Raw genomic sequence first — 14,088 nt, 5'->3', positions numbered from 1 at the left:
TATATATATATATCTATATCTAAATATCTATATCTCTATCTATATATCTCTATCTATATATCTATATCTCTATATCTATATATATCTCTATCTATATATCTATATCTCTATATCTATATCTCTATATATATATATCTATATCTATATCTATATATCTCTATATCTATATCTCTCTATATCTATATCTATATCTCTATATCTATATCTATATCTAGATATAGATATATATCTATATATCTCTATCTCTATCTAAATATCTCTATCTCTATCTATATATCTCTATCTATATATCTATATCTCTATATCTATATATATCTCTATCTATATATCTATATCTCTCTATATATATCTCTATCTCTATATATATATATCTCTATATCTATATCTATATCTATATATCTCTATATCTATATCTATATCTCTATATCTCTATAGATATAGAGATATAGATCTATATCTATATCTATATCTATATATAGATATAGATATATATCTATATATATATATATATATATATATATATATATATATATATATATATATGTAGGGAGAGATGTATATATTTCTACTGTGTTTAGTGCAGGTTTGCTACTTTTATTTACATTTTCAGCTCATTTTAATATTGCAGCCGGCTATTTTGAAGATAATTATAACAATTTTACACAACATCAGGTCGTTAATTAACTTTGGGCAGCATCTCACTTGTTAGTTACGATTTAAGCCTAAAAGGCAAATTAACTCAGCTGATAAAAAATGTCGTAAATCGTTTTTTTTTTCTTGAATTCCTTCAAATTGTACTTAACTTTCACCTCTGCTACTACGGCAACAGTGCGCTTCCTGTAACGGCTTATCATTGACTAGAACAGCAAACCTATGGAGAAATGTACAAGCATATGAGTTCCCACCATTTGGCGGGATTTGCAGTCCTGCTGGAATTGCTGGTAATCATTTGTCAATAGATATCTGTCAACAGACATAAAGCCGATGCTTGTTTGAAGCGATTGTGATGCACCGGTTTGCCTGCGATGAATCATTTACAAGCTGGTCAATTTTTCTATTGACTTGGATACACCCTTCATTTGCAGCTGACAGGTTAATAACGGCCCAGAGCTGGTTCACATGAGTTAGCTCCAGAAACGATAGAACTTAGAGTTTAAAACGAGCACTTTAGACCGAGCAGAAGCTTTATAATTTAGAGCTACTGAATAATGAACCTCGTGGAGGTGGGGTGATAGGTTGCGTCGAGCACTCGGCTCCCAGCCATTGTCCTTGCATTCTTCCACGTCGGGCGGGGAGAGGCACATTTCAGGACACATCACCTCAGAGCGGAGCAGCTCTGAAAGCTCTGGGAATGGGAGATGGAAGTAATAACTGAGGGCACTAACAGCCCCAAACTCGCTCGCTCTGGCACCCGACCACCCCCACCCCGACTCTTCCCTTGTCTTTGCCTCTGGCTGTCTCTCACAACTTTCCCGTCCCTGCTGCCTCTGACGCTCCCACCTGTCCACTCCTGCACTCGCTCCTTTCAGACACACATTAGGAAAATTAAAAAAAAGAAATGACTTTTTTCCCCTGTGTCTCCTCCTGACATGCGCACTCCCAAATCAGCTTTCCACCTCTTTCCGTCCATCCGTCCAGCTGTTCAGACGCATCACTCAGACTCTCTGCGTGTCCAGAGGGAGTCCAGGTTTTCAGACACTCTCTCCAAGCCCGGCTCCTTGACCATTACTACTCCATTATCAGCGGCGATGGAGGGCGCGCCGCAGACGCCTAATGTATCCATTTCCTCCTCCATTTAGGGCTCGGCAGCCCAGCGAGCTCCTGGAGTGCTCCCTGATTGGGATTGAATGTCCATTTAAACGGCCGTCCAACCACCAGGGAAGGGTGGGGGGTGTTCGGCAGGGAGGGGGGGCAAGGAATAATGGGAAATAGGGGGTGGGGGGTGCACAAGAGTAAAAATAAAGTGAGACTGTACATATGTTGCACTAGATGAGCAAAGGAGGCAAGGGGATTGCTCCCCAGCCTCTGATTTGAAGCTCAGATTTTCTTCCTTTCTTTCTCTCCCTGCTTTGCTCGCCGTGTCTCGATCACTCCTCTTCTCCCCCCCCCCCCTTTATATATTTTTTTCTCCACAAACTTAGAAAACACTTGGTGCTGAGCCAAGTGTCAGAACTCAGCACTCAGTATTCTCAAGGTGCGCTTCTAAAAAGAGGGATTTGGAATTGAGATGATTGGAGTTGGCACATCCGTAGAGGGTGGAGGGAGAGAGGAGGAGGAGAGAGGAAGCGGGTGAGACAGAGAGAAAGAAAGAAACAGGCGGGAGACACACACACACACACACACACTCGGAGGTGAAACAGTACCTTGTAGGAGTACTCCTCCGTTCTTTCTGAAGAGGGGACTCCCCGACCACAACGGAGGACTAGAAAGGAGAGAGGAGAGAAAACTGGTCAATCATTTGATCACGTCGCAGCAGCCAACCAGCCCAGCCGGCTTCATCACGAGGCGGATAGCGAGGCAGGAATTTGAGCCCATAAGCCAGTGCTTCTGATTATAGTGATTAGATTCCCGGGTGTCCCACTGTTGCCATTATTCCCTGTGATTACCTCGGAGAATTACAGCCTCGACGCTGTAGTCCATGGGGGTAATTTCTCATGACAGCCCCCCACCGCCCGCCACTCGTCCATTCACACACATTAAAAAAAAAAAGAAAGAAAGAAATCATCAGCTCACAAACACTTAACACGCACTCATGCCAGACAGCCATGTTTGAGACGCGCGCGACACATTAAAACACACACAGGAAAACACAAAGCCGGCGACTCGGTTTAGGTGATCATTGCACCACTAATGAGGGAGGTAATGACGGCATTGCTCACATAGACGCAGATATCTCCACTCACACACACAAAAGGGATGCTGCTGGATCTGTAATTTAAAGACGGAGCGTGGGGGGTGGGGGGTTTCCAGGTTGAGTGGTCTTTAGCTCCCAGTCAGACGCTTGTCTCTCAAACACAGTCAACACTGGTATCACACACACACAGAAAACACCTGGGGAACGCCGTGAACTTGCTTCCACTCATTCGGAGAGTTTCCTTTGTGACACGAGTGTTTTTATGTTGCTGAACGAGAGGATTTGGACGCCTGCACTCGTGAAGCGCTTCTCACCTCGCCAGATGCCGGGGAAAGATGGACGCACACACGCAGATATTTACTGTTCGCACGCGCACACGAACGCAGCGAAAGCAGCAAATTTCAGCCCCTGAGCCACCTGCTGTTGCCATGGAGAGTTGCCACATTGCGTTGCCACGGCGATAACATATTTTTCCTGTGCTAACAGCCTGTCTGTTTTCCCTAGCCCCCCCCCACTCCCGCCCGTCTCACCCCCATCTCTCTCTCCCTCTCTCTGTCTGTCTCTCCCCTCTTCCCCGCCTCACCTCTCTCTCTCCCTCTCTCTCTCTCAACAAATGGGTTTGCAGCGTGACAGCACCTGACTTATACTACATGTGTTGCCATGGCGGCGTTCCCGTTGCCAAGACGACCCCTGTGCATTTAATGCGGTGAGCGAGGGGCTAAACTCGCCGCTCCCCTCCTTCAACATCCCCTCGCTAGGGAGAAAAGGGAGGAGAGAGAACTGGAGGTAGAGACCCCCTCCTCCTCCTCCTGCTTCTATCCAGATGCTGATGGGGTGTGAAGGAATGCACCATAGAGCTGACCTCCTACCCAGCATGCTCTGTCTCACACACACACACACACACACACACACACACACACACACACACACACACACACACCATTACATGTGTCAGACACACACACCCATTTAAAAAAAAGCATGAAGAGCTGGACTGAGACACTTAAGTGAGCAGAGTCTCTCTCACACACACACACACACATTCTGGCGCGCACACACACACACACACACCCATATTCTGGCGCACACAGCACGTGGGGGCTGGCTGCTGTGGTGTGAGTTATTATAGCCATGAAAAGGCGAGAGGTGCGAGCGACAAACAGCAGAGGACAAAGGAGCGTCACCGCACTCCAGCTACACCCCCCCCCTCCACCCCACCCCACAACCCTTCTCAGCCACTTCCTCCTATCTATCTCTATCACTCCCCGTGTTCATCTCCCACTTCTGTGCTGTATAGAGCGGCTTGAGACAGTCCTTGACCTTAACATAATAGACATGCTGTGCAACCATTCACGGTCATTACACTTCATAACATAATATTCTTGAGCGTGAGAGCTGTTGAGAGAGATATTGTGTTATATTGATTGGACTTGAGTTCCAGGATACATATAAAGGACAAAGCTAATGCCAGATATTGAAAGACGTAACGTAATGTAGCACCTTTTTCAGAGGGAAACGGTAGCGCCACACTTCTGATGAAACACACACACAGAAAAATCTAAAGTAATGTTTAATAATTCATCTTTGTGATAGAAGATGAGGGTGAAACTGCAATCCAACTTAAAGGGACACGATCTGCATCTGCAAGTACAGCTCGCTTTGTTTTAATGCGAAACGAGTGAGAAACACTGACAGATCCATCGCCATAACAACCACTGACTCTGTGCATATAGTGAAGAATGGCTTATTTAGTTCAAAGCCTTTGTTGATTCATAACTTTACCCTGAGTTGCCTGTTTTTTCATGAAATTGGTATCCAAGGTCAAAAACACTAAAAAGATAAGGTGTCATCTTCCTCTGCAAAGTGAAGTCAATATGCCTTAAACCTGTGTTGCTGCTACTGGCCAGCAGGGGGCAACAGCTCTAGTTCCGAAAGAAACCTATGGGAAAATGACCCTGTGTCTCACTCTTTTAAATAACATCTATAAATAATTTCCTTATAGTTTTATTGTTCCAATCATTCGTTTTGTGTTTTATTTAATGAACCGTGACGTTCGTTTTGTTTATGAAGACTGCATTTAGCGTAAAAATACATTTATTTACGGCAGGGATGTCAAACTCATTTCACACTGTGGGCCACATGCAGCCCACCAGACCAGAGAAACACTTTCTGTCAATGTAAAGAAATTACATTTAATTTCTGAGATATAAAAAACAGAAGAACAATGTGTTTCAGCTTTTCTAGAAATGCTGCTGTAGTAAAGACGACTCTTTGGGCTCAGACTGTAAAAAAATAAATGTCAATATTACTTCTAGTGGCTCACTGGCCGGAAAGTTTTTCTTCATTCACAGAAAAGACGGTTTTATTTAATTGCTTTGCTATTACTTAATTATTCTGGTGTAGTATTAATAAAAAGTTGTAAAACTTGTTGTTCAGTGGACCAGCTTGGTGTCTCTGCTGGGCTTAATTTGGCCCCTGAGCCTTATTTTTGATTTACAGCATGGCAAGCTTGTAATGTAAACGTTGCTTACGGGTAGGTTACAGGTAGGTAGGTTAGGTAGGTTGTTCCACAGAACAAGATTGTGATGTCAAGGTGAGAGTGTCATCTTTTATATACAGTCTTTTTAACAAGGAAAAAAGTGCCATTTGTGACCATTTTTTTCTGTCTGCTTGTTCTTCTGCTGTTATGAAGGGAAATATTAATAATTCTTGACCTCTGAACTCTTTAATTTCACACCAGTCTGTTTAAAAACTAATAATCAATTCTTTCTAAAGTGCTTATATTGAGTAAAGCTTTAGTTTTTAGTCTTTATGAACTTTTTGATCCAGCAGGTCCAGAGTGGAGAGCACACTGTGATCGTGCATTTACTGTTGTTTAAAGCACACCAACAACTTGTCTATTATTATAAAAAATATTCATGTTCAGGTCAGAACTGGAGGGAAACGTATAAATCTCATCATTTCCTCTCACCAGTAATAAGTGAATTCTTATTAACTTCATACTGAAAACTCGGAGAATCACAATAACCTGTTGAATTGTTTCATTTATTCTTCACAACATCGCGTCCACTGTTTTCTGGTGTCTTCTTGTGCTGCAGTACCCTGATTTATATCGCTCAAATCTCTTTGAGTTTTTCCAGTAACTGTCAGAGACAACAAAGCGCTCACAGGCATCAGCTTACATCGAAACTGGGTTTAAGCAATGAAATAACTGGACATACACAGATACGGGGGGATGCTCTTCAGGTGCAGCGTCCCAGTGGACCTGCAGCTCGGCTCAAACCGAGAAACACACTCTCATCTCCTGCTGTGTGCCACGACGCAAATGAACAACTTCCCCTCCACACTCCGACCTCTCCCTGCACCCTCCCGTCCATGTTCCAAATCCAGCCTCCAATTTGTTCCACTTCCACATACCTCATTGTTCAAAATGACACTTTTACATTTTACGGTGAACCAATTATTCTGTCTTACACAGTCCACTGGCTCTGCAAGCCAACATACCCGGATCAACCGGGGAGCGGGGTGTAGGGCTGGCAGTGGCTGTGTAGTCGGAGAGAGACAAGAAAATAGGAGCGGATAAATGAAACAATAATAATGAAAAATATTTAAAAAATAAAGCAACTCATAGCAGCTCTCTCTGACGTATCAGTCGGGATAGGCAAAGCTGCTGGAAACTGAGAGGGTGGAGGAAGGAGGTGAGGTCAGGAGAGGAGGGAGATGTGGAGGAAACGACACAGGTGGATGCCGCCGCACTGTGGAGGGATGTGCGTGTGTGTGTTTGGGGGAGGCTGCGAGCGGTCGGAGAATAAAGTGAATGTAGACAAAGGGGAATTTAATTGAATGATAAAGTGATGGAGAGAGAGTGAAAAGAGTGGAGAGGGAGAGAGAGGGAATAAATCACAGCAGGGATAAATAAAGAAGATGGAGTACTGGGTGCCCCACTAGTTGTAATGCATGCCTGAGGATGAGCAGGAGGGTGTGTGGGATATTAAAAGAGGAGACAAGAGAGCGAGATGAGTGGAACAGAGGCACAGTAGGAGCAGAGGAAAGGCAAAACAAGGGGGGAGGAAAGAGTGAGGTGGAGGGGGGGAGAAAAAAAGGCTTTTTACCTGTGATGTGCCTGAGGGGGGAGGGAGATAGGAGGAGGGACAGAAGTGTTGTTGCATCAAAAGAGCATGCAAAAAGATTTAAGGAAAGGATGGTGCAGGTCAGGTATATAACGCCTGGAGAGAGTGGGTGTGAAGAGTAACAGATGGAGGGAGAGGATGGAGAGAGTAAGCAAGCAGACGAGAGTGCAGGCTTTATGTTATATGTGCATGCTGGCACCGAAGTCCCCATTTCATTTGCTCTTTATTTGCTTCTCGGAGATCCACTTACATCAGATAAATACTACGAGAATGAACTTATCTCTCTCCGGATAATTTACCCAGAGAACTTTCTTTTTCATTCCACGAGTAAACAGCCACAGCTCCCTCCTTAGAAAACTGTGAAACAAAAGAGGGAACCCACCGAGTGGCACGCACATTCAGAAAAAGCTCCCGTTTCCAGCCTTTCATTGCAGAGTATCCATGACTTTTTTTAGAAAGAGTCAAACAAAGAGAGAGGTTGAGGTGCCGTGTGGAATTAGGAAACAGAAAAACTAATAAACAGCCGACACCAAAGAGATTGTTAATGTTTAAGTTCAAATAGTTTATTTGCTCATCTTTTGATTGTGGCCACTGTGTGAGGTGGTTTCCATTGTTTGTGCGGCTGAAAGCTGTGCTGACTTTTCCCAAGCAATTAGCCACGGGGACAAAGCCTCAGACAGGGCACTAAACTAATCCTGTGACACAGCAAAATCGAATATTTCTAGTTGACTAAATGCATTTTATCCCCGAGTTTCATATTTTAGAGATGACTGATTCCTCCTCTGTGGTTAGCAGGGCAGGAAGTAGTACAGTAAAGCTGTTTGAGTTTAGGAAAAACAATAACAACGATTAGTGTGATTGCTACTCTAATCTCTATTATAACATAATTATTCAGAAACTTGACAAACTTAAACACTAAACTCACTTTTTGATGCCTTCAGCTGCAATAAGGAGTCAATGAATTTGAGCTGGTAGGTGCAACACTTGATTACCATATTTTCCAGATTATAAGGCGCATTAAGTGAAACAAAACAGTCAGATAAGTCAACTCATTCTTCTTGCTTCCTCCACTTCCGTAACATTGATTCACTAATGTTGAATTCTCTGCAGCTGCTCTATTCCCGTGTTGTTGCAGTATATTAATGACTAACCTCGTATTGTGGATGGATTATCTCAGTTGTTCTCCTGACTGAAGTTTGGTCCGTTTACAGCATCCTGCCATGCGATTACAATTGTCTCTAACCATCAGGAAGCTTCACGTTAACTTTTATCGAGTGGAAAAAAGTTAGCTTCATCCTCCAGCTTCACTGTGTTTATGCTAACATAGCTGTGTCACTAGCGATCACGTAGCACATCATTATATACCAGCTAGCCCAACTTCAGTAACCCTACAAACGTCACTGCTGTTTAGTTTTTCTGTCTTCATTTATGTTGGAAGTGATAGCTGAGCTGTACGTTTGAATTCTTTCAGAAATCTCTCAGTCAGAACATGCTATATCATGCTTAGGTAACTAGCGAAACTAGCGAGCTAACTTCCGCTAGCTTCCTGCTAACTTCCGCTAGCTTCCTGCTAACTTCTAACTCCGTTAAATGTAATAAATTTAGTTCTCATGGATGCCTGGATTTTAAACTTAATTGTTACACCTGGTAAAGCAGCAACGCTGATCATTTTATTGAAGATGAAAGAATTTAGACAGTTTTTAACTCTCAGTGTTTGTTTGACTTTGGGATCTGAAGAGACGGAGTTTAGGACCCGGATTCCTCCACGAGGCTCCTGACTACAGTAATCCATCAAGCGGTGCGACTTCGTAGCTTAGCAAAGTCGTACTAAAAAAACATTTGTTTTACAGATTTTTGAGCGCTGTGTAGCACATAAAATCGGTTCGATATTTTAGCTCAAATATGAACATCAGCCGATATCAGTGTTGCTCCAACATTAAACACATTAAACCTAAAATAAGTTCTGCTATTATCCCATTATATTAAGATCATTTGACTTATCATTTAAGCTGTTTTGTTTGGTTTATTAAATATACTGTGCTTCACTACTTTAAGTAAAGGAACTCATATGTTATGGCATAGACAACGTAAATAATATCACAGCAGCAAAGACTGGAACAGAATTAAAGACATAATGAAGAGAGATGCTGAAAAAAGCAGAGTTAAACACTTTAAGCATGTACGGGACTCAGGATGACATTTCTGGAACACCGCTGAATTTCATTCATACCTAAGAGACAATTCAACACGACAAGTACATGATACCTTTGAACAGGTGGCTGCCACAAATTCCCTTGAACGTGTTACTATGTTCATTTCTCTAAAGTCTCTTCAGAGAGGCAAGCGTGACGCGAGTCTGGCAGCATCCCCTCCCTGTCGACGGGTTTATCAATTAACCGGCCGAGATTCACTCAGTCGGTGGATAAGAGGGTCCGTCTTACCTGTGGTGAAATGTCTGCGGTAGGGTGGGTGGGGAGGTGGAGGGGGTGGTCAGGCTGGGCGAGTAGGGATGGTACGGCGTCTTCTTCAGAGCCTGGATCAGGTTGTGCCTGTACTCTGGATCTATGGACCACAAAGAGCCTTTGCCTATGCTCTGCAAGACAGCAAGAAAAAACGAAGAGGAGAAAGTTGTTATTGAAGAACAATGACTGCAGCGAAAAGCTCAACTTCAGCCTTTTTTCCTATTTACCAAACCACGTGCACACACAGCCATCCGGCACTCCCACGGAGAAAAACAACATTCTGTGCATCTCCTGGCTCAAACACCTGCGCAAAAAACATCAACCATGCAAACATTCCCATATTCCCAAGGAAGAAGAAGTAAAACATCCTCAAAGCCACCTCGCTCCGCATTTTCCTGTCCGTCTTTATGGAAAAAGAAATCAGGAAAGCTTCTTTCTGATGAGGACGTAGGCAAACTCTTTAACCTTCTCCATTCCAGATGGTGCGTATTTTTAGATCAAAGCGGCTCCCCCCCCCTCACCTAATGAAGCTGTCGGCCCCCCAACCTGAGTGAATCCAGCCTATAGATTATAGAGAAGGGTGCCATGAAAATAGACTGTCTCTGTCTCTCATGCATGCTTTCATCTGCCTTGTCATCTGAATTTGGAAAAACTGGGTGGGTGGGGGTAGAGACAGAGGCAGAGATTGGGGAGGAACGCACAAAACAAAAATTTAAGGTGTCGTCCTCAGTTTATAGTGCTCTGTGATATTAAAAAAAGGTACAGGCTATGGGTGGGAAGACGACGGGACTCCGGGCTTCTGATTTTCAGTCGATATGAAAGGAAATCAAGGATGCAGGCTTTATTTTAGAAGTGGGGGGAACCAATCAGTAAACACCTGGAGAAACAAGCACCAGACATCAAACTGGTTTAAGCCACTACTGCCAAATAGTTTTCCCTGTTAGTGATGGCATTTTGAGGAAATGTCTCTAAGAGGATAACGTATCAGAAACAAGCGTTGGAGCCGCTCTGCTGGACAAACTATGAGATGATGCAGTTTCTTTTCCCCGCCCCTTTTTAATAGCCACACCTTGCTGCTACTGGGTTGGACCCCTTTTTGTCCTCAGAACTGCCTGATTTGAGCTTTGTGACATGTGCATCATCCTCCTGGAAGCAGGCATCAGAAGATGGGGACACTCATGTGTATCCACACCATTTTAAAACAATTCATTCGTATTATTATAGGATCTTTACCTTATATTAAAAAGCAGCGGTCCCCAACCTTTTTTGCGCCACGGACCGGTTTATGCCCGACAATATTTTCATGGACCGGCCTTTAAGGTGTCGCGGATAAATACAACAAAATAAAACTAGTACCAGTACCGAAAAAAAGAAGATTTATTCATAACACACGTGAAAAGACCCAGGAAAACCGAGTTAACGATAAAAACGATAACAAAATAACGCTGAAAACCGATAAAAACCCTGAAAACTATACATTTCACACCTGAGCCTCAACTCTCGCGGCCCGGTACCAAACGACTCACGGACCGGTACCGGTCCGAGGCCCGGGGATTGGGGACCGCTGTTATAAAGCACCTTGAGATGACTGCTGCTGTGATGTGGCACTATATAAATAAAACTGACTTGAAATGAACCATTTCACCACCACCAATAGCCTGGATCATTGATACGAGGCAGGATGGAGCCATGTTTTTGTATTGTGTCTGCCAAATTATGACCCCACATCAGATTTCATATTTCTGCATCAGAAATCGAGTTAACAAACCAGGCAACATTTTTCTGGTCCTCTATTGTCCAGTTTTGTTGAGCCTGGTGTGGTCTTCTGCTGCTGTAGCCCAACACCTTCTAGGTTCGTCATGCTGAGCATTCAGAGATGCTCGTCTGCACACCTTGGAGGTAACAAGTGCTTATTTGAGTCGCTGTTTCCTTCCTATCAGCTCAAAGCAGTCTAGCCATTCTTCTCTGACCTCTGGCAAGAACAAGCCACTCATTGGAGATTTTCTCTTTTTCAGAACTTTCTCTGAAAAAGATCAGTACATCAGCAGTTTCTGAAATATTCAGATCAGCCTAAATTACATTTCTTCCTTATTCTCATGCATGGTTTGAATTTCAGCAGGCCTGCGTACCTAAATGCACCGAGTAGTTGCCGAGTGATGGACTGATTGGATAATTGAGTTCAACAGGTACAACTGATAAACTGTCCGGTGAGCGTTTGTTCTGGTAAGAAAAAGTTACATGCTGGACAACATATAGGCTGATACAGATATCTGCAAGCAACCAACATAAAAAGTAGTGCCCTGCTTTTATTGAGAAGTCTGGTTTGGTGTTTTTAATGACAGACAAACACATCTGGCTGCAGGAAAAAGATTCAAATGACTTAAAAAATGGGGTAGAAGGATGCATGCGTAAAATATCAGGGTCAACTGTCCATTGGATCTCCTAATTCTAGCCCAGGAAAGAGGGAAATATCACAGTTATGCAGGCGAATATTAATTAAGGATTGAATAATCACCATATTGCTACATTAGAGGGTCAACCTCTTATCTGTAGTGGTACACAAACCACTATGCAAATCATCCCAGTTTAGGGTATTGATAAAACTTCTAATTAATATATTCAACAAAGATTTGTCTATCAAAGAAGATTTTACTAATATGTGAATATTTAAATCAGGAGGAAATGACAGGATGTCGGCTGGAGTTGGATATTTGGTTGTAGCAGCCGATCAAATCTGCAGATAACACATGAAAGAAGCAGCTGCAAATAGTGGCTAATGCCTCTGCACTTAACTGGAAAAGTGTACAGAGCTCTCTTAAGTTTCAGTGTTTTTCCCTCCTTTGTCAGAAGAAATTAGACGAGAAAGTTTTTCCTCTCAGGTTCGTTAAAACGTATGTATTTTTACACTTCACATAATGAAAACATTTATTTGAAAAACAGGACTGAAAGGCGAGGGAGCGATGAACTAAACTTCCTGCGATGCTGTATGACCTGCTTTCCTACAGCTGTGCTCCGGTTAAACATTAGAGCAGCAGGTCACATACACACTAACCAAAAAACACCAATATCTGATGTCTTGCAGCACAGGTTCAAAACTTCACAATCACGTCTGATATCCAACTTTATCCTTCAGGCTCCATCGTCTCCACCGAGCGGTGACCGTGCAGAACCTCGTGTGGCTCTTCATCCTTAGATGTCCACGGAGTCAAAAACTGTGCTACGGGCTGCTGCAGCTCCCGACCTTGTAAGAATGCAAGAAGCTAATAGGATGTGTGTGCACTGTTGATTTGTGTCCCCCCGTCTGGATCTTTGCATTAGTATGTCAGTCGTGTTGAACACAGGCCATATGTGCCTTGTTCTGCTCTGTGTTTGTGTGTGTGTGTGTGTGTGAATGTGTGTATGACGAGTTCCCTGGGGAGTGTGATATTACCCAGCGTGGTGTGCTCCTGGGAGTGCTTCTATTACTGCCAGCAACGCCTCTCCTGGAGAGCATGATATTACACACACATACACTCGCTCCCACAGAGGTGACCCCCACTGTGCCAAATTTCCCCTTGCACCTCAAGCTCGCCAGCGTTTGTATATATATACCTCTATATGTGTGTAAGTGTGTGTGTCTGCTGTCTGCCAGCCGATTGAATCAAAGCTCTCTCCAGAATCTGTCTGCTGGGGCTCCCGCCGCTGCCGACCAGCCTGCGAGCCAATCAAAATGCTTAATCTGTAGCCTATCTGTTGATAGGCCAATCACAGGGCGCATCTCACAGGAAGGGCCCGCCACCTGGGTTAGAACAGTCGCCTTGGCAACAAGCATCATAATCTTGGAAGCTGGAGAAGGTGAAAAGGACTTTTTTTGTTGTTTTTTAACAAATCTGCAAACAAAGTGGGTTACATTTTGTGAGTTTTCAGATCTGATACCACACAGATTTAAAAATATTCCAATCTAGAAATTTCACGCGTTTCCTCTCTCCTACCTTTTTTAAACACTTGAGTGCACGGCTGAAACAAGGGTGCGTCACTAAATTGTGCTGTCCTATCAGTTCATCCACAGGTGGAGGGTCCAGAGGGGTCTGGATCCTCTTACCGGTACTTTACTCATGACCTCCTGAATGCATCATTGTGAAAACATAAAATAATACTCTAAAATTCACTGAAAGCTAAATTTCGATGTCAAATTTGAATGTTGTTTGTTATTAATTCCCACTCGTGCACCACAGTGGTTTGGTCTACGGCCTGCATTCTCTAACTCATTTAACGCTGCAAAAATAACCTTTAACCCTTAAAGACCTACCATAGAACCAAGTCCGCCAGAGCTTACTTTATATTTTTACATGCTGTGGAGCCATTTTTGGGAGCATTTCAAGTTGCTATACATCAATACAACCATTACAGCATAGATTTTAATAATATGTCTGCATTAAGTGCATAGTAATTACATAAATTGCAAAAAAGTGCAATAAACTACAAAAAAATTGAAAATCGTTTTTGTTTTTTTAACATATATTTCTAGTTAGAGAAATTTAAGAGGCTTATCCCTCAAAACTGTAAATACAAAAAAGTTGCACAAAATAGTTTCCCACCACAGGAAATTTATTTTGAGTGTCTTCATAGTTTTATTTTTGAAATACAGCAATTTTTATACACT

At 43.0% G+C, this 14,088-nt stretch overlaps 1 protein-coding gene across 1 annotated transcript in view; it reads right to left on the bottom strand.

Annotated features, from left to right (window-relative positions):
* ches1 (checkpoint suppressor 1) overlaps positions 1-14,088 on the bottom strand; it is a 71,241-nt gene that overhangs the window by 12,761 nt on the left and 44,392 nt on the right. The window contains exons 3-4 of the mRNA XM_085132160.1: positions 9,426-9,577; positions 2,364-2,422 (exon numbers count right to left, since the gene is read on the bottom strand). Coding sequence (XP_084988286.1) covers positions 2,364-2,422; positions 9,426-9,577 — 211 coding nt within the window. The remainder of the gene's footprint in view (positions 1-2,363; positions 2,423-9,425; positions 9,578-14,088) is intronic.

Source organism: Neolamprologus multifasciatus, chromosome 15, assembly GCF_963576455.1.
Source record: "Neolamprologus multifasciatus chromosome 15, fNeoMul1.2, whole genome shotgun sequence".
In the NCBI taxonomy this organism is placed as follows: domain Eukaryota; kingdom Metazoa; phylum Chordata; class Actinopteri; order Cichliformes; family Cichlidae; genus Neolamprologus; species Neolamprologus multifasciatus.
This window is presented reverse-complemented; position numbering and strand designations above follow the sequence as displayed.